A 27,856-nucleotide genomic window follows, 5' to 3' on the forward strand; every position below is an offset into this window, starting at 1 on the left:
CGTGTTCATAGAACCCGTCTACCCACATGCCTTCCACTGGGCAAATTTATCTATTACCATGTTTTCTAGAAGCAAGTGAAATAATACAGGTGCCAAGCCCTGATCATGTCTCAAAAGGGTTGGGGGTGAGGAGGAGTAACTTAGAGAGATTCGAGTTGAGAAGCTTCTTGACCGTTCCAACAGAATTTGAAGACAAAACAAACCTTGGTTTTCTGGAAAACTCTTTGCCTCCTCTATTTTTAACAGCTAGTAGAAAAAAAACCACTTGGAAATGAATTCGCAGGATTTCTTCAAGCTCAAGCTGATCTTGCAATTCAGATGTTTAGTATTCTGATTTAGGATTAGAAGCTGGTTAAGATAAACATGGCATAGCGCATCTGGGAATGTGTGTGGGATCAGGGACGTGATGATTGACATCTGCATTGCCATTTCACTTACTTTTTTCATTTCTTGCATATCCTGTGGCTGAAAGCATACAGTACACCGCTGATTTGGCCACTGTGTTGCTACTAAAAGCCAGTCTTGCCCAGGGCACCTCAGAGAGCTGATCAATTTTCTTACTTTTCCGTGGCAGCCTCTTATCAATTCCATAAACTCGGGATAACTTTAATTACCCAGGGGAATAATCCTCCAGATATCATTGGGCTTTCTGTTGGGTTGGATCTGTAAAATTCAGGTGTGATCTGAGAGCAATAAGGCAAAATGTCAGAATCCATTTTTCCTTATATTTATCTCTATCTGTATATTCAAAGAAAGTTAAATGGAATAAGGGAAACAGTCGTATCCCGACTCTGCCAATTGCCAGCTGTGTGACTTTGGGCAAGTCACTTCACTTCTCTGGGCCTTGGTTACCTCATCTGTAAAACGGGGATTAAGACTGCGAGCCCCCCGTGGGATAACCTGATCACCTTGTAACCTCCCCAGCGCTTAGAACAGTGCTTTGCACATAGTAAGTGCTTAATAAATGCTATCATTATTATTATTATCGTGGTTGTTGAAGAGCACTTGTATTCACCCTTGCCAGTTTTATGGCAAATCAGAAGTTATATGTTAATGATTACTCTAGTGCTTATAATATCTAATTTATAATATCTAAGTGACTTCATAAAGATTAACAGATCCTTTGAACCCAGCCATATGGCAGGTGAGCATTATAACAGTTCTTGGCACATAGTAAGCACTTAACAAATACCATTATTACTATTATCTCCATTTTGCTAAGGAAAACTAATAGTTTAAATGGTCAGTATTCGTGCCTGGCACATAGTGAGACTTAATACCTTTTTTTTTGAAAAAAAAGACCACCTTCTAAATCTTGGAGTACTCTACAGCAAAATCAGGAAATTTCCATTTTTCCCTGCTGAACCCCACAGACCCTTGCCTGTCTTGAAAATGTAAGATACCCAGTAGAATCGCAGTCTCTTCAACTAAGAAATAAAATTATGCCATGTTTTCATCAAGAATCTGGCCCAGAATAGGTTAAGGGAAGTCAGAGCATAGAACGAGAACAGCGGAGCCTAGCTTTCTGATCGTTGCCTGTAACTCAAGGCAGACAATCCTATTAATCAATCAATCGTATTTATTGAGCGCTTACTGTGTGCAGAGCAATTACCCCTTAGTCTCATTGGAGACTTCAGTTTGGAATAGCAGTAGCTCTATTTGATCTTCTTGCATCTGCCTCAGAAACCCGTGTTTCTGGTCAAAACCAGAGAAGCCTAGTGGATGGAGTATGGGCCTGGGAGTAAGAAGGACATGGGTTCTAATCCTGGCTCCACCACTTGCCTGTGTGGCCTTAGGCAAATCACTTCACTTCTCTGTGCCTCAGTTACCTCATCTGTAAAATGGGGATTAAGATTATGAGTCCCATGTGGGACAGGGACTATGTCCAATCTGATTACCTTGCATCACCCCAGTGCTAGGCACATAATACGCATGTAACAAATACTATAAAAAATGGTGTGTTTTTATAAGACAAAGAACCTGTCTCACAAGCCCGTAACTTTGGCATTACCCATGACTCCTGTGTCTCATTTACCCTACATATTCAATCCATCACTAAATCCTGTTGGTTCGACCTTCACAATATCACTAAAATCTGCCCTTTCCTCTCCATCCAAACTGCTACAACATTAATCCAGGGGCTTATTTTATCCTGTCTTGGTTACTGTATCAGCCTCCTTGCTGACCTCCCTGCCTCCTTTCTCTCCCCACTCCAGTTCACATTTCACTCTGTTGCCCGGATCATTTTTCCACAAAAACATTCAGGCCATGTTTCCCCACTTCCCAAGAACCTCCAGTGGATGTCCATCCACCTCTGCATCAGACAGACACTCCTTACCGTCGGCTTTAAAGCACTCGATCACCTTGCCCCGTCTACCTCACTACTCTACGCTCCTACTACAACCCAGCCGACACACTTCGCTTCTTTATTGCCAATCTCACTGTACCTCGATCTCGTCTCTCTTGCCGCCAGCCTCTCGCCCACGTCCTGCCTCTGACCTGGAACGCCCTCCCTTTTAATCTCCAACAGACAATTACGCTCCTCCGCTCCCCACTTCAAAGCCTTATTGAAGGCACATCTCTGAGGCCTTCCTTGATTAAGCCCTCCTTTTCTCTTCTCCCACTCCCTTCTGCATTGCTGTGACTTGCTAACCTTTATTCATCCCCCCCCAGCCCCATAGCACTTATGTATATATCTGTAATTTTATTTATTTATATTAATGTCTGTCTCCCCCTTTAGACTGTAAGCTCATTGTGGGCAGGGAAAGTATCGGTTATATTATTGTACTCTCCCAAGAACGTAGTACAATGCTGTGCACACTGTAAGCACTCAGTAAATATAACTGACTACTGCTCAGGAAAGAGGAGCAAGGAGGAGACAGAGGGATTGTGCAGCAGTGGAGTGTTTAGTCTTCCCTCATTGTGCCCTAAGTCACATGGATGCAGTGCAGGGGCCAGGTGAAGGAAAAGAAACACACGGGAAGCGTGGCTAAACCGGCCTTTTCAAGCCACTCTGGGAGGAAAAGTAAATGGGGTTGAGGGGTTGGGAGAAGCAGGGGAGAGAAGAGAGACTGAGAGATCATTTTTGCATGGGTGTGTTGAGAGCGAAATATATATTTCACTATGAAGGCATATAGAAGAATGAATATACTTGTATCTGTGGAAGGGGAGAAGAGAGTTTGCAGAAGAAAAGATAAAGTAGCTGAGGAGAAAGTTTACATTTTTGTTAAGCCTCAGTCACTCATCTCACGTACTGCTCTTTACTGGCACTTATCGTACAGACCGCCATCAGGGGCTCCTGCCCCAGTCAAGTGGGTTGTACCTGGGGCTTGCAGAGTTGAGAGTGGGGCCTTCTCAGGAGCACGGAGCCTTGGGTGATGATGAGAAATTTTGAGTCTTTTTCATATGGTGTCTTTTAAAACTTCATTCCCAGACTAGAATATAATATTAGGGATTAAAATGGGCTGAGCAGTAACAGTAATCTCCAAATTAATCCGAAGATTAAGTAGCTAGAGAGAATAGGACGGAGCTTTTTCTTGTTTTTAAGAGGTTGGAGACCATCTTTTGGACTTAGAAAAAATGATTTGTAAATGGAAATGCTGGGAATCCCTTTCCTGAGATTCATTTGGGACTTGACAGTCCCATGAACAGATATCTGTATTGATCTCAAAGCACCAGATAAACATAATCCCAGTGTGCTTAACCCAGGACCTAGGCCTAGGCAGAGCTGGGAATCACAGCCCCAGGACTTTCTTCACTAGGCTGAAGGGCTTCCCTGTTTCACCCCCAACCTTCACTTCCGCTGTAAAATGTGATACAATCCATGAAGACCATCTAAGGACTTTATGGGAGAAAAGCCTGAAAGCTCTGTACAGTCTGCAGAACGATCATTTGTTTTTTTCTTCTTCAGTCCAGCTTCCTAATTTGTTTTTTTCTTCTTCAGTCCAGCTTCCTAATTTGTTTTTTTCTTCTTCAGTCCAGCTTCCTAACTACTCCCCTCATTAACAGAGCAGTAAACTCTAGCCTTTTTTTTTTGATCTATGTAAAAACAGAATACCAGAAGGAACGAATTACCTGAAGTTTTAAGTTTTAGCTGGTTAGCTTCTAAGTCAAATTGGCTCTCCATATGTGGACTTTTTGTTTCTTCTGGAAGAGACTAATGCGAGGTGCAAGCTCCTTTTGAGTAGAGGAATGTGTGGCCCAGAGTCCAGAGAGCGAGTTAATCCCTGCGGAGCACTGGACGCACCTGCAGCTGGCCTTCCCCCTGACAAACAGCCTCTGCCACGATTATCCCAAACCATGGCTGCCTCTGAGCCTCTCAGGGTAGGGGGTTTGAGGCTCTCCTCAAGATGAGCATCCCATCTCTCACCCGACTCTCCCCAGAATAAAAAAAAAATCCACAATTCCCCATCAGTTTGGCAGGAGAAGACACTGGACAGAGAAGAGTATCCTTATATTCTGCTATTTCCCCTAACTGTAGTTTCTTTTCATGACCATCTCCCCCCCTTTAGATCATAAGCTCCTTGTGGGCAGGGATCACGTCTTCCAACTCTGTTACATTGTACTCTCCCAAGCACTTAGTACAGTGCCCTGCACAAAGTACTCAATAAATACCACTGATTGATTAAAAGGAGTACCATGGGAGAGGTCAGATGGCCAAGGCCCTGCAGAGATGAGAAGACTGCAGGATATAAACTAAAGCCGCTTCACTGCCCCCCAAACGTTCATTGAGAAAGGAACAGAATTATTCTGACAGACATCTACAGAGTTGAAGATCCATTTGAATGTGATTTTCTTTTTCCTAGGGCCAGTGGCTTATTTTCAGAGGCCTGCTGATCACAGAGCCAGGATAGTGTAGGTGGCATTCCCAATTTGGACCCAAATCAGAAATTCTGTGCAGAAGTCTGTGCAGCATGGCATAATGGATTGAGCACGGGCCTCGGAGTCAAAAGAACCTGGGTTTTTGCCCTGGCTCCTCAGCTTATCTGCTTTGTGACTTTGGGCAAGTCACTTAACTTCTCTGTGCCTCGGGTTCATCATCTATAAAATGATTAAGACTGTGAGCCCCATGTGGGATATGAACTGTGTCTAACCTTCTACTTACCCCAGTGCTTAGAGCAGTGCCTGGCACATAGTAAGTGCTTACCAAATACCATAAAAAAACTAGTTTAAGGGCCAGCAGCTTCTGAACTGACGCTAATGAAAACGTCGGTGATTAAGACAAACCGTCAAAATCACTTTGATTTCCCTGCATTTTTAGCACTGCCTATGTACCCATAGAGCCTGCCAAAAAGAAAATTCCTTGATGTTTAATCATTTCGCTTATTCGTTTAATAATCCCTCATTAAAAATTGCTAATAATAAGGAGATCATGTTGGTAAAGCCCTTTGAGATCTTGGATGAAAGGAACATTATAAATATGAAGTGGCAGTAATAATAATTAGCTATGTCTGTCTAGAGGAAATGGAATTTGGCTTTGTCTGGAAAAGAAACTCCGTGTTTGGACCTATTCCCGAACACCCAGGCTAGAGAATCCGGGCCTTGGTGCAGGGCTGAGTGGGGGGAAGGAGTGAGGGAGAATTTCAGCTGACTTTGGGGATATTTGGAGATCATGACTGTACTTTTTGCTCTTTTTCTCAAGTCAGGCCAACCAGGTAGAGAATAGTTTAAATGGTGGTAACTAATAATAATAATAATGATGGCATTTATTAAGCGCTTACTGTGTGCAAAGCAGCGTTCTAAGCGCTGGGGAGCTTACAAGGTGATCAGGTTGTCCCACAGGGAGCTCACAGTCTTCACCCCCATTTTACAGATGAGGTAACTGAGGCCCAGAGAAGTTAGTGACCCCGCCTTATCTTATTAGATCTGTGGCCAAACTAACCTCTGTTTGGACAGCACAGACCTGATGTCCCTTTTATCTGGCTCCTGTTGGATCTGTGCCCCTTAAAATTGAAGCAGGAAGAAGACAGGAATGAAAAGTCCCATGTTTAATTCTTGCTGACTTTCCTGCCTCCTGTCTCTCCCCATTAGAGTCCATACTTCACTCTGCTGCCCTGAACTGAAATACAGTCCATGTCTCCCCACTCCTCAAGAACCTCCAGTGGCTGCCCATCCGCCTCCACATTAAACCGAAACTCCTAGCTATTTGCTTTAAAAGCAATCAGCTTTCTCCTTTATACTTTACTTTGCTGATCTCCCCCAACCCAGCCCGCACACGCTGCTTCCCCAGCCAGCTTTCTGTACCTCAATCTTGTCTATCCTACTGTCTGTCCTGTCTATACCATCTTCCCTTGTCTAGCCTAGGGAAGCAGCATGGCCTTGTGGAAAGAGCACAGGCCTGGGAATCAGAAGGATCTGGGTTCTAATCTCAGCTTCCCCATTTGTCTGCTGTGTGACCATGGGCAAGTCACTTCACTTCTCTGTGCTTGTTACCTCATCTGTAAAATGGGGATTTTTTAAAAGTGGCATTTATTAAGCGCTTACCATGTGCAAAGCACTGTTCTAAGCACTGGGGAGGTTACAAGGTGATCAGGTTGTCCCACGGCAGCGGGGGGTGGGGTGGTATGTCACAGTCTCAATCCCCATTTTACAGATGAGGTAACTGAGGCACAGTGAAGTGACTTGCCCAAAGTCACACAGGTGACAATTGGCGGAGGCAGGATTCAAACCCATGACCTCTGACTCTAAAGCCCGTGCTCTTTCCTACTGAGCCACGCTGCTTCTCTGCACATTAAGACTAAGACTGTCTTAAGTTTTAGGATTAAGACTGTGAGCCCCATGTGGGACAGGGACTGTCTCCAACCCAATCACCTTGTATCTACCCCAGCACTTAGTACAGTGCCTGGTACATAGTAAGCGCTTAACAAATACCACAATTAGTATTGTTATTATTACTGCCAACTCCTTTCCCATTTCCTCCCTCTGGCCTGGAACACCCTTTCCCTTCATATCCAACAGACTACCACTCTCTTCATCTTCAAACCCATCCAAAAATCACATCTCCAACATGTCTTTCCCAACTAAGCCCTCGTTTTCCTTACTTGTCCCTTCTGCGACGCCATGTCAGTCACCCAGCCGTATTTATCGAGCACTTACTGTGTGCAGAGCACTGTACTAAGTGCTTGGGAGAGTACACTATAACAAGACGCATTCCTGGATCTGAACCCTTTAAGCACTTGATATCCACCCACCCTGTGCTCCCAGCACTTAATATACATTCATTCACTCAATCATATTTATTGAGTGCTTCCTGTGTGCAGAGCACTGTACTAAATGCTTGGGAAGTACACATCGGCAACATATAGAGACGATCCCTACCCAACAACGGGCTCACAGTCTAGAAATATCCTGCTATCCAGCCATTTCCCTGTCTGGAATTTATTTTAATGCCTGTCTTTCCATGTAAACTCTAAGCTCCTTGAGAACAGGGACTGTGTCTGCTAATTCTACTATATTGTACTCTCCCAAGCTCTTAGTACAGGGATCTGCACGCAGAAAGCACTCAATAAATACCATTGATTGGGTGATTGATTGATCTATCTCTGAACTAGGATTCATTCATTCAGTTGTACTTATTGAGTGCTAATGATGTGCTTCTAGCTTTACTTCTATTTATTCTGATGACCTGACACCCGTCCACATGTTTTGTTTTGTTGTCTGTCTCCCCCTTCTAGACTGTGAGCCCGTTGTTGGGTAGGGACCATCTCTGTATGTTGCCAACTTGTACTTCCCAAGCGCTTAGTACAGTGCTCTGCACACAGTAAGCGCTCAATAAATGCAATTGAATGAATGAATGAATGACTGAGCCCCCTCCCCATCCCCCACCTTACCTCCTTCCCCTCCCCACAGCACCTGTATATATGTTTGTATGTATTTATTACTCTATTTATGTATACATATTTATTCTATTTTATTTTGTTAATGTCTTGTTTTGTTGTCTGTCTCCCCCTTCTAGACTGGGAGCCCGCTGTTGGGTAGGGACCGTCTGTATATGTTGCCAACTTGTACTTCCCAAGCTCTTAGTACAGTGCTCTGCACACAGTAAGCACTCAATAAATGCGATTGAATGAATGAATATGATTGAATGAATGAATGAATGAATGAACTGTGCGCAGAGCACTGTACTAAGCGACTGGAAAGTACAATTCAGCAACAAATAAAGACAATCCTTGCCCACAACAGGCTCACAGTCTAGAAGCGGGGGGGAGACAGACATCAAGACAAGTAAACAGGCATCAGTGACATCAATATAAATCAATAGAATTATAGAAATATATATATATACTTCATTAATAAATAGAATTAATTCTTGGGGTGTAAAGAATAGTGGTCTAAGTCCTCCCCAGCCACCCAGGATTCCAGCGCTGTCCATCAGACTCAGGGTGCCTCACTTATACCCCAGCTGTGTGCTATCAATCAATCGTATTTATTGAGCACTTACTGTGTGCACAGCACTGTACTAAGCGCTTGGGAAGTACAAGTCGGCAACACATAGAGGCAGTCCCTACCCAACAGCGGGCTCACAGTCTAGAAGGGGGAGACAGAGAACAAAACCAAACATACTAACAAAATAAAATAAATAGAATAGATATGTGCAAGTAAAATAAATAAATAAATAAATAAATAGAGTAATAAATATGTACAAACATATATACATATATACAGGTGCTGTGGGGATCAGTAGTATTTGCTACTGTGTGGGGAACACTGAACTTTACTAGTGTTTAGGAGAGGGCAATAGTATTAGAAGACATGATCCCTAACTTCAAGGAGCTTTCAGTTAATCATTAGGTAAGATTTGCTGAGATCTGAGATAACATATAAAAGAAATGAAGTCATTCAGACAGGAATTTCTATTAGATATTGCATGCATCATTCTCATGGTTTTCTCAGTCCATCATTGAGTTTACTGAACATTTTAACAATGACAGATTTCATTAAAAGACCTACCGAGTCCTGAATCCATGCACACTCAATGTTTGCACGATCCATCTGGAATAGAATGCAATTAGGGAAATAAAAGACCATTCTTCTGACAGCGCAAGTCCAGTCAATCCATCAGTGGTATGTATTGAGCACTTAGTGTGCAGAACACTATACTAAGTGTTTTTGAAAGTATCTCCTTAATGCAAAGCTTCCCAAAATTGCGACCCCTGAGTTCTAGGAGAACATTGTCAGAATTCTCCGAAACAGAGTTTGAGATTTCTTGACCTCTCACTTGCACAGGCAGGACTCTAGCATTAGCCAGTGGCCAACGATCCACCAAGAGAAATCAATCAGTCGTATTTATTGAACACTTACTGTGTGTAGAGCACTGAACTAATTATACCAAGGAAATGGTGAGGACAGGTGGGTAAGCTCTCAGGATCGCCTCTGCCTCCACTGGCTCCATTCTGGACTTGGAGAGGTTTGCCTTAGTCGATCTACGTTCTAAAAATTCAAAGTAATATGCATTGTTAAAATTAGTGTCTTAGGAATACTGTGATTTAATGCAGAGTATCCTACTGCTTTATTGAGCACCTCCTGAATGCACTGCACTGTAATATGCACTGGAGAAGTACAACAGAAGCCCAGGAACCGAGGCACTTGCTTGTTTCAACCGATGTGGCATAGACCACAGTGGCATAACAGTTGGACTTTCTTATGAAGTGGAGTCACTTTCCTGAGCTACTCCTTCAGGCTGTGTCTTTGCCTTTGTTGTTAAGTTTGGATCAGGCGTACTAATTGTTTTCCAAATGCAAACCAACTATATAATAATAATAATAATGGCATTTATTAAGTGCTTACTATGTGCAAAGCACTGTTCTAAGCGCTGGGGAGCGCGCCCCCTCGCCCCCCTCTCCATCCCCCCCCATCTTACCTCCTTCCCTTCCCCACAGCACCTGTATATATGTATATATGTTTGTACATATTTGTTAGTTACTCTGTTTATTCATTTATTTATTTTACTTGTACATATCTATTCTATTTATTTTATTTTGTTAGTATGTTTGGTTTTGTTCTCTGTCTCCCCCTTTTAGACTGTGAGCCCACTGTTGGGTAGGGACTGTCTCTATATGTTGCCAAGTTGTACTTCCCAAGTGCTTAGTACAGTGCTCTGCACACAGTAAGCGCTCAATAAATACAATTGATGATGATGATGATGGGGAGGTTACGAGATATGAAAAGTGGACTGTGGAATGAGTTCTGCTCAAAATAAAAAACATACGTGTTATTCTCTTCTGGGACAGTGGAAATAAAGCCTGCTTACAGACACTCCTCACTCTTCTGTCAAGGTCCATTTCCACTGGCAATCTCAGAGTGCCCGGAATCGAAGTTCTGGTGAGGAAACGAACTTGAAAGGCACCAGTCAAGCTCTGCAATCCTGCACCGATAAACAAATGTTGCCTGACTTCTAAACGAAGGGTCAAGACTTACATGACTGTGCTTTCTCTTAGTTTTTTCCACGAAAAAACAAAACAAAACAAAACTCCGTAGGGCAGGAATTTGGAAACCAAATGCTTCAGAGTCAGCGGTTGGAGCGGATTTGAAAACTGCGCTCTGACACGATGACCTTCTTTCTGGCTGTAGGCCATGCATGCAGAGAGCTGTCCTCCTGCAGATGTTGGGAGACGGTCCCAGCGGGGGCCCGCTGCCTTTTTTGACAGCCTCCGGTAATGCTTTTTGCCTCTTGGAATTTAGCAGCTGTCACGACTAAGGCCAGGATGGGCTCTCCGGAGTCTAGACTTCCTCAAGCTGGCATTCTGGCTCTCAATTACCACATCACCGCTCGGGAAGTAACCTTTGTCGGTCTTAAAGAATGCCCTCCCTCTGCCCCTCTGCCAAGCTAGCTCTCTTCCTCCCTTCAAGGCCCTGCTGAGAGCTCACCTCCTCCAGGAGGCCTTCCCAGACTGAGCCCCTTCCTTCCTCTCCCCCTCGTCCCCCTCTCCATCCCCCCATCTTACCTCCTTCCCTTCCCCACAGCACCTGTATATATGTATATATGGTTGTACATATTTATTACTCTATTTATTTCACTTGTACATTTCTATCCTATTTATTTTATTTTGTTGGTATGTTTGGTTCTGTTCTCTGTCTCCCCCTTTTAGACTGTGAGCCCACTGTTGGGTAGGGACTGTCTCTATGTGTTGCCAATTTGTACTTCCCAAGCGCTTAGTACAGTGCTCTGCACATAGTAAGCGCTCAATAAATACGATTGATTGATTGATTGATTAAAGAAGCTCACCAAACTCAGGAGTGATTTGGAATAAGCGGATATTAGTAAACTGGCTAGGAGGGGAACTTGCGGTGGTCCTGAGAAATGAAAAACTGAGCGCATTCTCCTCCTCGTTCTCAACTACTGAAAGTTGAATGTTTTCACCGCGTCGAAGACCGAAGGATCATGTTGGTGCTGGATCGTGTTTGTGTATCGGTTGGAAGCACCTGAACTGTGAAGAGGCAGAATCATCCGGCTCCGGTTTGTTTGCTTGCAAAGCCTGAAAATACAATGACTTTGAGAAGAAAAGCTGAGCAGACCAATCAAGAAAAGGATAATGGCTCTCTTTTGTTCATTTAGCCAACATCTGGGGGCTTAGTATAAATTGGCCGGCAAATCCAAGTATTTTGTGAACTGGCAGCGATTTGGATGATACATCTGGGATTCGTATGTTTAGTGTTTCCACCATTTGGCTGCTGTAACCAGCTGGATTTTACAAAAGGCATTCTTGCTCTTTGGAGCCACACCTTTACATCTGTTGAGACAGCGAAAGACTCTTCTTCGCAAAAAGCAGTTTCCACCGGGTACTTTGCTTAGAAGTCGACTAATACAAGTTTCTACTAAATGTGATGGTCTCATTAGGTCTGGGCTTTGTGTCAGAGTCTCCCTAAAAGCTGGAAGATCATCATCATCATCATCAATCGTATTTATTGAGTGCTTACTATGTGCAGAGCACTGTACTAAGCGCTTGGGAAGTACAAATTGGCAGATGTAATATTAGTTGGCCAATTATAGAAAATAGTGCCTGGATTTGAAAGAAGTCTTGGTATAAGACTGCCATCGTCTTAGTAAGAATAGCTGTGCAGCATCCTGATTAGTAGCTCATTGTGACTGAATGTCTTTATTGTACTCGTATCATTTTTAAGGGTTCTTGATCTTTCAATTTCTTGATCTTTCAATTCTTGATCTCCCCCTTTTAGACTGTGAGCCCACTGTTGGGTAGGGACTGTCTCTATATGTTGCCAACTTAGTACAGTGCTCTGCACACAGTAAGCGCTCAATAAATACGATTGATTGATTGATTGATTTCAATTATCAAAAGTAACCTAGATGTTCAAGGAACTACTGTATAATAATAATAATGATGGTATTTGTTAAGCACTTACTATGTGCAAAGCACTGTTCTAAGCGCTGGGGAGGTTACAAGGTTGTCCCACGGGGTCTCACAGTTTTAATCCCCATTTTACAGATGCGGTAACAGGCACAGAGAAGTTAAGTGACTTGTCCAAAGTCACATAGCCGACAGTTGGCGGAGCCGGGATTTGAACCCATGACCTCTGACTTCAAAGCCCGGGCTCTTTCCACTGAGCCATGCTGCTTCTCCTGTATACTAATGAACACATATAAATCCAAAGAAATCCCATTCAATTTGGATTACTACTAAGCACCTTGAAAAGAGGTGCTTAGTAGTAATCCAAGGCTGCTTTCTTCAGGAAAGATCATGGCCTAGATGATAAAGCACTGGTCTGGTATTCAGAGAACCTGAGTTCTAATCCCGGATCTGCCACTTGAATGCTGTGTGACTTTAGGCAAGTCACTTCACTGCTCTGTGCCTTACTTATCTCATCTGTAAAATGGGGATTAAGACGCTGATCCCCAGATGGGATGAACTGTGGCCAACCTGATTAGCCTGTATTTACCCAGCGTTTAATTGAAATGGGTTCAAATCCCGGCTCTGCCAATTGTCAGCTGTGTGACTTTGGGCAAGTCATTTAACTTCTCCGTGCCTCAGTGATCTCATCTGGAAATTGGGGATTAAGACTATGAGCCCCCTGTGGGGCAACCTGATCACCTTGTAACCTCCCCAGCGCTTAGAACAGTGCCTTACATATAGTAAGGACTTAATAAATGCCATCATCATCATCATCATCATTCAGCACCCGGCCCATAGTGAGCAGTTAACAATTACCATTGAAAAAAGGGCGGAGATTTGATTTCCTTCACTTTCTAGTGCTAGTTGACGGACATTTCATCTAAAGATGCTACAGCAGGATATCTTTGAAGCTAGGCTCCTGAGATGGATCTTTACTCTATATTTAATAAAAGGACTACTTAACTATGTATTTTTCTTCTCAAATTCTTCCAGGAGTACAGATTTCTTTTTTTTTTTTTTTGAGTGGAGCCTGCCTGTCAGCCCGTTGTTGGATAGGGATTGTCTCTATCTGTTGCCGAATTGTACTTTCCAACGCTTAGTACAGTGCTCTGCACACAGTGAGCGCTCAATGAATATGATTGAATGAATATTAGAAATAATTTGGGCATTTGGGGTTTGTAAAAATAGTGGGGCAGGGCCAAGGCCCCTGAGCAGTTGTGTTTCAGTTCTTATCCTAACCTTAACCCGAATGCCATCTTATCCACTTTCAGGTACAGCCAAAGTGAACCTGGTGAAGATCGCCTCTCCGGCCTCCAGCCCCAGGGACGCGGCTCTGGCTGCCGTGATCTGCAGCGCCCTGGCCACCGTGCTGCTGGCCCTGCTCATCCTCTGCATCATCTACTGCAAGAGGCAATTTCTGGAGAAGAAACCCAGCTGTGAGTGCCCGGTGCTTTCTGCGGGCACCTTTCACCTCCTCCAGGAGGCCTTCCCAGACTGAGCCCCTTCCTTCCTCTCCCCCTCGTCCCCCTCTCCATCCCCCCATCTTACCTCCTTCCCTTCCCCACAGCACCTGTATATATGTATATATGGTTGTACTTATTTATTACTCTATTTATTTATTTATTTATTTATTTATTTATTTTACTTGTACATTTCTATCCTATTTATTTTATTTTGTTGGTATGTTTGGTTCTGTTCTCTGTCTCCCCCTTTTAGACTGTGAGCCCACTGTTGGGTAGGGACTGTCTCTATGTGTTGCCAATTTGTACTTCCCAAGCGCTTAGTACAGTGCTCTGCACATAGTAAGCGCTCAATAAATACGATTGATTGACTGATTGATTGATCGATTGCGGGCCCGAGTCAGAGCTGTTAGGGATACACCAGATTCGTGGAAGACACTTTCTAGCTAGTTCCGGGATCCAGGGGACCAGACAGGGCGAGTTGTCTGTACACAGAAAGTTGGAAAAGTATGAGACCCCCCTTGCTAGTCTGAAGACAGAACTTCATTAGATTCTCTTTTTACTAAGCTTCTTTCCTTTGCCGCAGATTTTCTTTTTACTAAGCTTTTTTCCTTTGCCGTAGATTCTTTTTACTAAGCTTCTTTCCTTTGCCGTAGATTCCCTTTTTACTAAGCTTCTTTCCTTTGCCGTAGATTCCCTTTTTACTAAGCTTCTTTCCTGTGCCGATCCCTAAGCAGCGTGGGTCAGTGGGAAGGGCTTTGGAGTCAGAGGTCATGGGTTCAAATCCCAGCTCCGCCACTTGGCAGCTGCGTGACTTTGGGCAAGTCACTGTACTTCCCAAGCGCTTAGTACAGTGCTCTGCACATAGTAAGCGCTCAATAAATAAGGTTGATTGATTGATTCTCTGTGCCTCAGTTACCTCATCTGTAAAATGGGGATGAAGACTGTGAGCCCCACGTGGGACAACCTGATCACCCTGTAACCTTCCCAGCGCTTAGACCAGTGCTTTGCACATAGTAAGCGCTTAATAAATGCCATCATTATTATTATTATGGGGATGAAGACTGTGAGCCCCACGTGGGACAACCTGATCACCCTGTAACCTTCCCAGTGCTTAGAACAGTGCTTTGCACATAGTAAGCGCTTAATCAATGCCATCATTATTATTATTATGGGGATGAAGACTGTGAGCCCCACGTGGGACAACTTGATCACGCTGTAACCTTCCCAATGCTTAAAACAGTGCTTTGCACATAGTAAGCGCTTAATAAATGCCATCATTATTATTATTATGGGGATGAAGACTGTGAGCCCCACGTGGGACAACCTGATCACCCTGTAACCTTCCCAGTGCTTAGAACAGTGCTTTGCACATAGTAAGCGCTTAATCAATGCCATCATTATTATTATTATGGGGATGAAGACTGTGAGCCCCACGTGGGACAACTTGATCACGCTGTAACCTTCCCAATGCTTAAAACAGTGCTTTGCACATAGTAAGCGCTTAATAAATGCCATCATTATTATTATTATGGGGATGAAGACTGTGAGCCCCACGTGGGACAACCTGATCACCCTGTAACCTTCCCAGTGCTTAAAACAGTGCTTTGCACATAGTAAGCGCTTAATAAATGCCATCGTTATTATTATAATTATTATTACCCCAACACCCACCCCACCCTACCCCCAACACAGAAAAATCCTCTCCAGGATATTCCATTTTCTGAGTTCAGGACTCAACGGGCACAGAGTTTAAAACGGTGATTTTCCCCTTGTCTTACAAATGGTAAAGATGACTTTTGGAATTTAAAGCAGTGGTAGTGTTCAGGGACTTCCCAAAGGGAGAAAGGAGGAAGGAAAATGAAGGGCTAACTGGCTCACTTCCTCTTTTTTTCCAACGTTTTCCAAAGGGTCTGCAAGGTTCCAGGACGTGCAGTACAACGGATCTGAACTGTCCTGCTTCGACAGACCAGCTCTGGGCGAGTTCGCACACGGGGCCTGCCGCCAGTGCCAGCGAGCACCTGTGCAGACGTGCCGTAAGTGGGGAGGCCTTATCCAGGGGCGAGCCACCTGGTGCACCAAAAGCCAGGCACACGGCATGCACACACGCAAGCACACACATGCACAACCCCCCGCTCCCACCCCCAGTCCTGGGAAGCGCTCATAAAGGATTGCAGGGCTGGTGATTCACTGTCACAGTTTGGAGGCGGCAAATTAGAAAAGCAAGACCCCAGGACATCCAGGACACGTGGGCCCTCAGTGAGCAAGGGGCTCGCAAACAAATCCGGTTGCAGGCTCGTGGTGGCCTGATTATCAGTCGATCGATCGTATTTATTGAGCACTTAATGTGTGCAGAGCACTGTCTGGAAGAGTAGAGTACAAAAGATAAGTTGGAAACATATAGAGACGGTCCCTACCCAATAACGGGCTTACGGTCTAGACGGGCGACAGAACAAAACATGTGGACAGGTGTCAAGTCATCAGAATAAATAGAAGTAAAGGATTTATCATCCTCAATAAATACGATTGATGATGATGATGAAGTAAAGCTAGATGCACATCATTAACAAAATAAATAGAATAGTAAATATGTACAAGTAAAATAAATAGAGTAATAAATCTGTACAAGCATATACACAGGTGCCAAATAGAGAAGCAGCGTGGCTCAGTGCAAAGAGCGCGGGCTTTGGAATCAGAGGTCATGGCTTCAAATTCTGACTCTGCCACTTAGCTGTGTGATTTTGGGCAAGTCACTTCACTTCTCTGGGCCTCAGTTCCCTCATCTGTAAAATGGGGATTAAGACTGTGAGCCCCCCGTGGGACAACCTGAACACCTTGTGACCTCCCCAGCGCTTAGAACAGTGCTTTGCACATAGTAAGCGCTTAATAAATGCCGTTATTATCATTATTATTATTATTATTAAAAGAGTTGGTAGTTACATTCCCTGCTCACAATGAGCCTACAGTCCACAGCGGGTTAGAGTTAAGGCATTTACCCGGCCCAAGAAAAGGGGACTGCATGGAGGTGGCAGTAAGCCCCACGGGGTAGAGAAGCAGCCTGGCTCAGTGGAAAGAGCCCTGGCTTGGGAAGCAGAGGTCGTGGGTTCAAATCCCGGCTCCGCCAGTTGTCAGCTGTGTGGCTTGGGGCAAGGCACTTCACTTCTCTGTGCCTCAGTTCCCTCATCTGTAAAATGGGGATTAAGACTGTGAGCTCCACATGGGACAAACTTGATCACCTAGTATCCCCCCCAGTGCTTAGAGCAATTAATCAATCAATCGTATTTATTGAGTGCTTACTATGTGCAGAGCACTGTACAAGCGCTTGGGAAGTACAAATTGGCAACATATAGAGACAGTCCCTACCCAACAGTGGGCTCACAGTCTAAAAGGGGGAGACAGAGAACAAAACCAAATGGCAGCAAGCCTTGTGACCCCCAGGCCCCTACCCTGTCCCCATGCAGCAGACAAATGGCAGCAAACCTTGCGACTCCCAGGCCCCTACCCTGTCATCATCAATCGTATTTGTTGAGCACTTACTATGTGCAGAGCACTGTACTAGGCGCTTGGGAAGTACAAATTGGCAACATATAGAGACAGGCCCTACCCAACAGTGGGCTCACAGTCTAAAAGGGGGAGACAGAGAACAAAACCAAATGGCAGCAAACCTTGTGACTCCCAGGCCCCTACCCTGTCATCATCAATCGTATTTATTGAGCGCTTACTATGTGCAGAGCACTGTACTAAGCGCTTGGGAAGTACAAATTGGCAACATATAGAGACAGGCCCTACCCAACAGTGGGCTCACAGTCTAAAAGGGGGAGACAGAACAAAACCAAATGGCAGCAAGCCTTGTGACTCCCAGGCCCCTACCCTGTCCCCAAGCAGCAGACAAATGGCAGCAAACCTTGTGACTCCCAGGCCCCTACCCTGTCATCATCAATCGTATTTACTGAGCGCTTACTATGTGCAGAGCACTGTACTAAGCGCTTGGGAAGTACAAATTGGCAACATATAGAGACAGTCCCTACCCAATAGTGGGCTCACAGTCTAAAAGGGGGAGACAGAGAAAAAACCAAATGGCAGCAAGCCTTGTGACTCCCAGGCCCCTACCCTGTCCCCATGCAGCAGACAAATGGCAGCAAACCTTGCGACTCCCAGGCCCCTACCCTGTCATCATCAATCGTATTTATTGAGCGCTTACTATGTGCAGAGCACTGTACTAAGCGCTTGGGAAGTACAAATTGGCAACATATAGAGACAGGCCCTACCCAACAGTGGGCTCACAGTCTAAAAGGGGGAGACAGAACAAAACCAAATGGCAGCAAGCCTTGTGACTCCCAGGCCCCTACCCTGTCCCCAAGCAGCAGACAAATGGCAGCAAACCTTGTGACTCCCAGGCCCCTACCCTGTCATCATCAATCGTATTTACTGAGCGCTTACTATGTGCAGAGCACTGTACTAAGCGCTTGGGAAGTACAAATTGGCAACATATAGAGACAGTCCCTACCCAATAGTGGGCTCACAGTCTAAAAGGGGGAGACAGAGAAAAAACCAAATGGCAGCAAACCTTGTGACTCCCAGGCCCCTACCCTGTCCCCATGCAGCAGATAAATGGCAGCAAACCCTGTGACTCCCAGACCCCTACCCTGTCATCATCAATCGTATTTATTGAGTGCTTACTATGTGCAGAGCACTGTACTAAGCGCTTGGGAAGTACAAATTGGCAACATATAGAGACAGTCCCTACCCAACAGTGGGCTCACAGTCTAAAAGGGGGAGACAGAGAACAAAACCAAATGGCAGCAAGCCTTGTGACTCCCAGGCCCCTACCCTGTCCCCATGCAGCAGACAAATGGCAGCAAACCTTGCGACTCCCAGGCCCCTACCCTGTCATCATCAATCGTATTTATTGAGCGCTTACTATGTGCAGAGCACTGTACTAAGCGCTTGGGAAGTACAAATTGGCAACATATAGAGACAGGCCCTACCCAACAGTGGGCTCACAGTCTAAAAGGGGGAGACAGAACAAAACCAAATGGCAGCAAGCCTTGTGACTCCCAGGCCCCTACCCTGTCCCCAAGCAGCAGACAAATGGCAGCAAACCTTGTGACTCCCAGGCCCCTACCCTGTCATCATCAATCGTATTTATTGAGCGCTTACTATGTGCAGAGCACTGTACTAAGCGCTTGGGAAGTACAAATTGGCAACATATAGAGACAGTCCCTACCCAATAGTGGGCTCACAGTCTAAAAGGGGGAGACAGAGAACAAAACCAAATGGCAGCAAACCTTGTGACTCCCAGGCCCCTACCCTGTCCCCAAGCAGCAGACAAATGGCAGCAAACCTTGTGACTCCCAGGCCCCTACCCTGTCATCATCAATCGTATTTATTGAGCGCTTACTATGTGCAGAGCACTGTACTAAGCGCTTGGGAAGTACAAATTGGCAACATATAGAGACAGTCCCTACCCAACAGTGGGCTCACAGTCTAAAAGGGGGAGACAGAGAACAAAACCAAATGGCAGCAAACCTTGTGACTCCCAGGCCCCTACCCTGTCATCATCAATCGTATTTATTGAGCGCTTACTATGTGCAGAGCACTGTACTAAGCGCTTGGGAAGTACAAATTGGCAACATATAGAGACAGTCCCTACCCAACAGTGGGCTCACAGTCTAAAAGGGGGAGACAGACAACAAAACCAAATGGCAGCAAACCTTGTGACTCCCAGGCCCCTACCCTGTCCCCATGCAGCAGACAAATGGCAGCAAACCTTGCGACTCCCAGGCCCCTACCCTGTCATCATCAATCGTATTTATTGAGCGCTTACTATGTGCAGAGCGCTGTACTAAGCGCTTGGGAAGTACAAATTGGCAACATATAGAGACAGTCCCTACCCAACAGTGGGCTCACAGTCTAAAGCACATAGAGCAGTGCTTGGCACATAGTAAGCACTTACAAATACCAACATTATTATTATTATTACGTCTCAGATTCCTCCCGGGCTAGCATCCCTACATTTAATCCCTGGACCAGGTCCCCAGGGTGGCTTAGGTGGGGCAGGTGGGGGGCGGGAGAGACCGAGGCCAGGGCTGCCGAGGCTAAATATCACACAACGCACTTCAGCCCTATATTGGGAGACGCGATTTTAGGCCTCCCTGATGGCTCACATCATTTCTCCCACATGCATATTTTTGACTCCCCCCGCCCCCCTACACCCCCAGTATTAATTCCTGCTGTATAAATTGGATTTTACGCCCATAAACAAATGTCTCAGGACATCGAGATCACTCCAGCGACAAATCAGGGTGAAAAGGAAAAGTCGATCTCCCGTATCAATCAATCGTATTTATTGAGCGCTTACTGTGTGCAGAGCACTGTACTAAGCGCTTGGGAAGTACAAGTAGGCAACATATATCAGACAAGATATCCCGTATCTTTTCGATCCTTCACAAAGCATTCTGTGGAATATGAAGGCCCTTGGGCTAACTTTGCCCACTGCTGTTGTCAGACGGGGCACCAAGGGAGGAGTGGTGGGAAGAGTGGTTTTCCCCAAGAAGAAGGGAGGGAGAACGTCGCTGAAAAGAGACATGGACCTTTCCTCTCTGGCAGAGGTCCCGACCCCACAGTGGCCCTGCCTTTCTAGGGAGCTGGGGGTTTGAAATAAGGGCCGGGGATGGTTTTCTAACTTTCGGGGGTGGCTAAGGTGGTGCCGGTGGTAGCAGTCACCAAGATAGAGGAGCCTGAAAAAGTTGAGGCCCTTTTGACTCCCTCCCATATATCAGGCAGTTAGAAAGAAGGCCACCTCAGCTTGTGAGCTTGGATCTCAGCATTTCTGCAATTTCCAAACAAGGACTTAAAATAAAAGATTCTTCCCTCAAATTGAGCAAAAAGAACTAGTGGAAATCAAGTGTAAATTGTGTTGGCCACGAAGTAACGTTTTTCCAGAACTGACCTCCCAGAGCACTTTCTTTTTTTAAAAAAAATGGTACTTGTTAAGCGCTTACTGTGTGCTAAGGCACTGTACTAAGTGCCGGTGGAGATGCAAGATCATCAGGTTGGATACAGTCCATGTCCCACATGGGGCCCACAGTCTAGGAGGGAATAGGATTTAGTTTCCATTTTTCAGGGAGGTAATCGAGGCACGGAAGAGCTAAGGCGCTTGCTCATTAGAGAAGCAGCGTGGCTCAGTGGAAAGAGCCCGGGCTTTGGAGTCAGAGGTCATGGGTTCAAATCCCGGCTCTGCCACTAGTCAGCTGTGTGACTGCGGGCAAGTCACTTAACTTCTCTGGGCCTCAGTTCCCTCATCTGTAAAATGGGGATTAAGACTGTGAGCCCCACGTGGGACAACCTGATCACCTTGTAGCCTCCCCAGCGCTTAGAACAGTGCTTTGCACATAGTAAGTGCTTAATAAATGCCATTATTATTATTATTATTATAAGTCATTTCACAACAGACAAGCGGCAGAACTGGTATTAGAACCCAGGTTCTCTGACTCCCACACTCATGCTGTTTCTACTAGGCAATGCTTTTTCCCATACCCCCTACCACATTAGTGGTTTGAGAGGCAGTACTAATCATCAGTCGTATTTATTGAGCGCTTACTATGTGCAGAGCACTGTACTAAGCGCTTGGGAAGTACAAGTTGGCAACATATAGAGACAGTCCCTACCCAACAGTGGGCTCATAGTCTAAAAGGCAGTCACAGTACTAATGGCAGCCTCACTCTCTCCTCCTCCTCCTAGCACTTTTAAAAAATAATAATAATGATGATGGCATTTGTTAAGCGCTTACTATGTGCAAAGCACTATTCTAAGCGCTGGGGAGGATACAAGGTGATCAGGTTGTCCCACGTGGGGCTCACAGTCTCAATCCCCATTTTACAGATGAGGTAACTGAGGCACAGAGAAGTGACTTTCCCATAGTCACACAGCTGACGATTGGCAGAGCCGGGGATTTGAACCCGGGTCCTCTGACCTCCCCAGCCCGTGCTCTTTCCACTAGGCCATGTTTCTTTAACTTCTGTCCAAATCTTCCATACCCTGTCACTTCAGCAGCTCCGCCACCTGTCAGCTGTGTGACTTTGGGCAAGTCACGTCACTTCTCCGGGCCTCAGTTTTCCTCATCTGTAAAATGGGGATTAAGACTGTGAGCCCCCCGGGGGACAAACTGATCACCTTGTAGCCTCCCCAGCACTTAGACAGTGCTTTGCACATAGTAAGCGCTTAATAAATGCCATTATTATTATTATTATTAGCACTAAGTCCCATACAGATCCTCTTTTCACCCTCTCTTCCTGTCTGTAAATTATTTTAGTGTTCCTGCCCTTGCTAGATTGTAAGATTCTTGGGGACAGGAATCACGTTGGCTAACAAGTGCTATGTAGAGGCCCGACGTGGGACAACCTGATTACCTTGTATCTACCCCAGCGCTTAGAACAGTGCTTGACACAAATACCAACATTATTGTTATTATTAGAGTGCTCTGCTGACAGCAGGCCCCCCCGATACATACCCTCGATTGAGATGCGCCTCTTCCCCAGGCCCGGTTCACCTGATTCCATCTCTGTGCTGTGAGGAGACCTGCAGCCTGGACCCCAGTCCGCGTAGCTGTGCCTTCCACCCCAAGTCTTCTCTGCATGAAAGGTAACTGGCCTCGGGCGGGTGTCAGCCCTGACACGGCCACTTCAATCAATCAATCAATCAATCGTATTTCTTGAGCGCTTACTGTGTGCAGAGCACTGGACTCAGCTATCGGGAAGTCCGAGTTGGCAACATCGAGAGGCGGTCCCTACCCAACAGTGGGCTCACAGTCTAGAAAGGGGAGACACAGAACAAAACAAATTAACAAAATAAAATAGAATAGATATGTACAAGTAAAATCAGTAAATAGAGTAATAAATATGTACAAACGTATACAAATATACAGGTTCTGTGGGGAAGAGAAGGAGGTAAGACGGGGGGATGGAGAGGGGGACGAGGGAGGCTATAGTCGGGTGCCAGGCTCACCCACCATGTAAACTACGGGAACGGGGATGCTGGCGGAGAAGCGGAATGCCTTGCCTGTGTCGGTCAATCAACCAGCGATATTTATTGATTGATACAATTGCTGAATTGTATCAAGGCCCTACTGAGAGCTCACCTCCTCCAGGAGGCCTTCCCAGACTGAGCCCCTTCCTTCCTCTCCCCCTCTCCATCCCCCCATCTTACCTCCTTCCCTTCCCCACAGCACCTGTATGTATGTATATATGTTTGTACATATTTATTACTCTATTTGTTTTACTTGTACATATCTATTCTATTTATTTTATTTTGTTAGTAGGTTTGGTTTTGTTCTCTGTCTCCCCCTTTTAGACTGTGAGCCCACTGTTGGGTAGGGACTGTCTGTATATGTTGCCAATTTGTACTTCCCAAGCGCTTAGTGCAGTGCTCTGCACACAGTAAGCGCTCAATAAATACGATTGATGATGATGATGATGAATTGCTCTTTCCAAGTGCTTAGTGCAGTGCTCTGCACACAGTAAGCGCTCAATAAATACGATTGATGATGATGATGATGAATTGCTCTTTCCAAGTGCTTAGTGCAGTGCTCTGCACACAGTAAGCGCTCAATAAATACGACTGAATGAACTGAGCAGTCACTATAAGCAGAGCACTGTTTAAAGCTAATTCTTTACCTCAGAATTAGCGGATACATCCCCTGCCTGCAGTGAACTAAATAGCGTCGCCCTTACACTCCCGCTACCCCCGAGATTACCTCTAGTCATGGTCCTGGTCCTCTCCAAAGCTGTCAGTAGAACCATCATCATCATCATCAATCGTATTTATTGAGCGCTTACTGTGTGCAGAGCACTGTACTAAGCGCTTGGGAAGTACAAGTTGGCACCATATAGAGACAGTCCCTACCCAGCTCACAGTCTAAAAGGGGGAGACAGAGAACAAAACCAAACATACTAACAAAATAAAATAAAAAAGCAGCCATTTTCCATCTGGCACCATCGGATCTTCCCGGTACCGACTCAGCCAGAAATCAGGCCTAAGATGCAGCTAACACAGCATGGGTTGGAAGAAAAACACACACGTGGTAATGAGTCAGATGGTGGTGAACCCGCTTTTTAAGTGAACGGTCTCTCTGCAGGACTCCTCCAGTTTGTACTCACGGACTGTCCTTGGTGTCTTTTTGTCTTGGCTCCTCCCCAGGAACACCAGTTCCATCGGGGAAATGATTCCGACGTTCTTTGGTTCCATTGCTCGCTCCACCTGCGGGGATCTCTCGGACGCCTGGCCCCTGGTACCGACCACCCCTCTGGACAGTGACACCCTCTCCCTCAGCGACTCCGAACTGAACGGAGATGGGAATTCACTCGATCCCGAACGGGAAAGATCAGCCCCCCCGGACTTGAGCGATGGCCAGGATTGGGAAGGCGCGGCTGCTCCAGCCCAGACTCATTATGAAAACCTGGAGGAAGCAACTGAATTTTCTAATCACAATGTATTGATGGGACAACTACTGACTCAAGACACGCTATCGAACAAAAACCAGCTGGGAGGAGAAACTGAGGCTGTCATTATCATAGCCCTACCAACCTCGAACCAAGTAAGATGTAGCTATTAACTGAACATTGTGTGAATATGTGGGCTTGGAGGGAGCAAGCGCTATATTTTGTCTGTGAAGACAACACTAACAGAGTCCTGACCCTTGGGTGGGTATGGCTATATTTTGTCTGTGAAGACAACACTAACAGAGTCCTGACCCTTGGGTGGGTATGGTGCCAACTTGTCCTTCCCAACTGCCTAGTACAGTGCTCTGCACACAGTAAGCGCTCAATAAATACGATTGAATGAATGAATGAATCTAGTGGAGTCATTCAGTGGTATTTATTGAATGCTTACTGTGTGCAGAGCGCTGTGGAACCAACAGTTTGTGTAAAGACGGTTTCTTGCCTTACGACTGTTTCAATAATAATGATGGTATTTGTTAAGCGCTTACTACGTGCCAAGCACTGTTCTAAGCACTGGGCACTGACTGTTTTCCATGTGCAGGGCCTGACTTTGCCTTCAAAACTGCTTCAGCGTCCAATCCCCGCTAGGCCCTGCTCAAGGAAAGGAGCCCATGTGTTGCTGGCTGAACATAGAACAGTGCTTTGCACATATTAAGCGCGTAATCAATCAATCGTATTTATTGAGCGCTTACTGTGTGCAGAGCACTGTACTAAGCGCTTGGGAAGTACAAGTTGGCAACATATAGAGGCAGTCCCTACCCAACAGTGGGCTCACAGTCTAGAAGGGGATAAATGCCATCATTATTATTAAGCCGGTTTCTGCACCACTGCCATTCAGCTTGTTTGTGCTTGTACTCGCCTCTGTCATAACGTCCCTGGCCACCCTGGGTCCCTTTGGTCCGCGGATGGCGTCGGCCTGGGCATGCTGCTATCTGTCATTCCTGTCAGCACGTCCCGTGTAGCCCATTTACGGTGCCTCCATGACGGCGGATGGGCTCCTTCCAGCTCTCTGCTCTCATCCTGGGTCCCTTGCCGCCCATCCTCGCCCCTGCTCGAAGGGACAATGTCCCGGCCCCACCGGAGGACAGTCTTCCGAGCCAAAGTGGCCACTGTCCACCCCTTCTTCCCGTCCCTTCTGCTCCCAAGCTCCCAAGTGCCCTGCACTCATGTCCTCCCAGAGATGACGCCGTTAGTCACCCACATCGACCTGGGACGGAACAGACGCCAAAAGACAAGAGCGTGAAGCTTGCTTGCATTTGCAAGTGGAGAGCTGGCTTTGTCCTTTGGGCCAGGAATAGAGTGAACCTCTGACTCAATGGGGTTTGGTTTGGTGTTTGTTTATCTGTCTGGATACCCAAAACCAAGAAAGGAAATTCTGAGTTAGACCAGAAGAAATGCCAAGATTACGTCTGCCCAGTGGCATTCTGCCTCCGACCCCGGGATCTTGGCCATCCACCGCTGTGTCGAGGGATGGACCATCCAGCACCTCAGACATTTCCTTCTGAATCCCAGGGCCCCATTGTGGAACTCTTGCCCATGAATTTATCTCAATCCCAATCTTGAACCTGCCAGCTTCCTGTGATAATGAACCCATTTGTTTGCCCCTGGCTCAAAAATCTTCCTTTGCCAGATTGTCATGCTTCCTCTTTGCAACACTTGATGCTGCGTACGCTTTTGTTTTTATCATGGTCCTTTTGCCGCTTAAGCTCAAAAGCAGCCCTCCTTTCTTTACGGAGTGTGCCATGATGGTCTGTCCACAGCAGATGTCTCAACTTCAACTGTATCACCATATTGTCTGAGGTGGTTGTCCTTTGCATCTTTTTAACACACTTCCTGTATCAGTGTGTTAGCAGTGCCAGCAATTTGAGAGAGAGTGTGTGTTTGTGTGTGTAAGTGTGGGGGGCGGAGGGAGAGCTATCCAACTGCCCATCTGGCTCCCAGGTGAGAGGGGGGATAGAAAGGAGCCACATGGCTGCCGAAGGGGAGAGAACTGAGCCTCCTGTACAGTTGTTTTTTCAGTTTCCCTAGGCCGGGCTACCACAGTTACTAGGCTGCTTCTAGACCCCCCCCGCCCCAAATCCAAAATGTTTGGCCTTGTCTCTGACAGTCTGGCCAGGAGGTGAGGCCAGGTTGGGGCCTGAGGAGGGGGCACGGAGCGGGCGAGAAGCAGAGCTCCTGAGCATCATCCCCTTGGGACAGAGAAACCCGGGAAGCAGGAGGCAGGCGAGCCTCATCCAATTCTGAAAGGGTGTCACAGTAATAGTCTTCTAATTTAGGATAGAGTCCCTTTAGCGAACAGTGTCTGTCTTTGTGATTTCCTGTAGCTGAAACAATTGAAAGGTCTGAATGGCTGCTTTTCCCTCCTTCTCTCGTTACTCTCTATGAACCAGCCACCGACTGTGGACCCACAAATATTATTTTGTGTTGCAGGAGGCCTAGAAGACCGCCATCTCCCCCAGCAGAAGTGCGTGCCACTCCAATGCCACCCTAAGGCCGCCCTGTGGTCTTGGGAACTGAGCCCGGCTTGGTTCTCCATGCTGCGTGGTTTTAGACAAGCTGAAAGAACCTGGTAGGAGTTGAGGCCTTCCAACTCGCCGCTGCCAAGCCAGACCAGCTGGAAGCCGAAACCCCAAGGATAACCTGAGAAGCAGCTCAGGGCAGATTGTGACTCCCTGCCTCCTCCGCACACAAGACACTCCTGCAGGGCTCACGCATTGAGGGTGCAGCGAAGGAGACTGTGTACATTCATTCGTTTGACAATTTAGCATTGCTCTGGCCGGTTTAGCCCAGCCCATGGTTTGCGGCTCCCCGAGGCAGAGGGGACAAGGCAGGGGCCTGCACTGCATCTGGAGGCATCCTTTTACTAGATCTCCCCTCAGAATCCCAAGCTTTTACCTGGACGGCATTGTGAAGGGAATTGCAACTGGTACGTGACGGTTTTTACTGACCAGATGAGGGTTTCAGCAGATTGGTCCTCGAGGCTGAGCGTAGGGGCTCGGGAATGTGAACGTGCCCAGAAGCCTGGTTATCGGGCATCTGTATAGAGATTTTTTCCTCCTGGACTCCCACACATTGTTCACAAGGCCCACGAGCCACTTTTCAGTAGCATTTGGCTACGCTCCAGAACCGGCCTGTCGGGATCAGCAAAGGGCTTACTGGCAGAAAAGAACTGTCCAAGAGGGAGTTTGTCCGGATCACTGCGGATGACCCCAGAGGGTGACTAACCGGAAGAGCTAAAGTCACGTTCCCGATGTCAGCACCCATCCCCGTTCCTCGTCCCTTACCTTGTCTCTTCTCTGTTCCTCTCCCTTCCACTCCTCAGCCAGGGCATGTTCAACGAAGCCTGGTGGTCCAGAATCCCCACGGCTGCTCGAGGTGGGGCTGGGGGCGAGATGGAGGGAGGGAAGGAGAGGGACCCTGGATCATCATCATCGTATTTACTGAGCGCTTACCGTGTGCAGAGCACTGTACTAAGCGCTTGGGAAGTACAAATTGGCAACATATAGAGACAGTCCCTGCCCAACAGTGGGCTCACAGTCTAAAAAATGTC

General features: G+C 46.3%; 1 protein-coding gene across 3 annotated transcripts in view; it reads left to right on the plus strand.

The window, feature by feature from the left end:
- TNFRSF19 (TNF receptor superfamily member 19) overlaps positions 1 to 27,269 on the plus strand; it is a 65,944-nt gene extending 38,675 nt beyond the window's left edge. For all 3 annotated transcript variants that reach the window (XM_038762079.1, XM_038762078.1, XM_038762080.1), the window contains 5 exons: positions 13,619 to 13,783; positions 15,718 to 15,843; positions 22,348 to 22,450; positions 24,005 to 24,401; positions 26,737 to 27,269. In XM_038762079.1, coding sequence (XP_038618007.1) covers positions 13,619 to 13,783; positions 15,718 to 15,843; positions 22,348 to 22,450; positions 24,005 to 24,401; positions 26,737 to 26,745 — 800 coding nt within the window. In that variant the 3' untranslated portion in view covers positions 26,746 to 27,269. The remainder of the gene's footprint in view (positions 1 to 13,618; positions 13,784 to 15,717; positions 15,844 to 22,347; positions 22,451 to 24,004; positions 24,402 to 26,736) is intronic.
- The last annotated feature ends 587 nt before the right edge of the window (positions 27,270 to 27,856 follow it).

This window comes from Tachyglossus aculeatus, chromosome 20 (genome assembly GCF_015852505.1).
Source record: "Tachyglossus aculeatus isolate mTacAcu1 chromosome 20, mTacAcu1.pri, whole genome shotgun sequence".
NCBI lineage: Eukaryota > Metazoa > Chordata > Mammalia > Monotremata > Tachyglossidae > Tachyglossus > Tachyglossus aculeatus.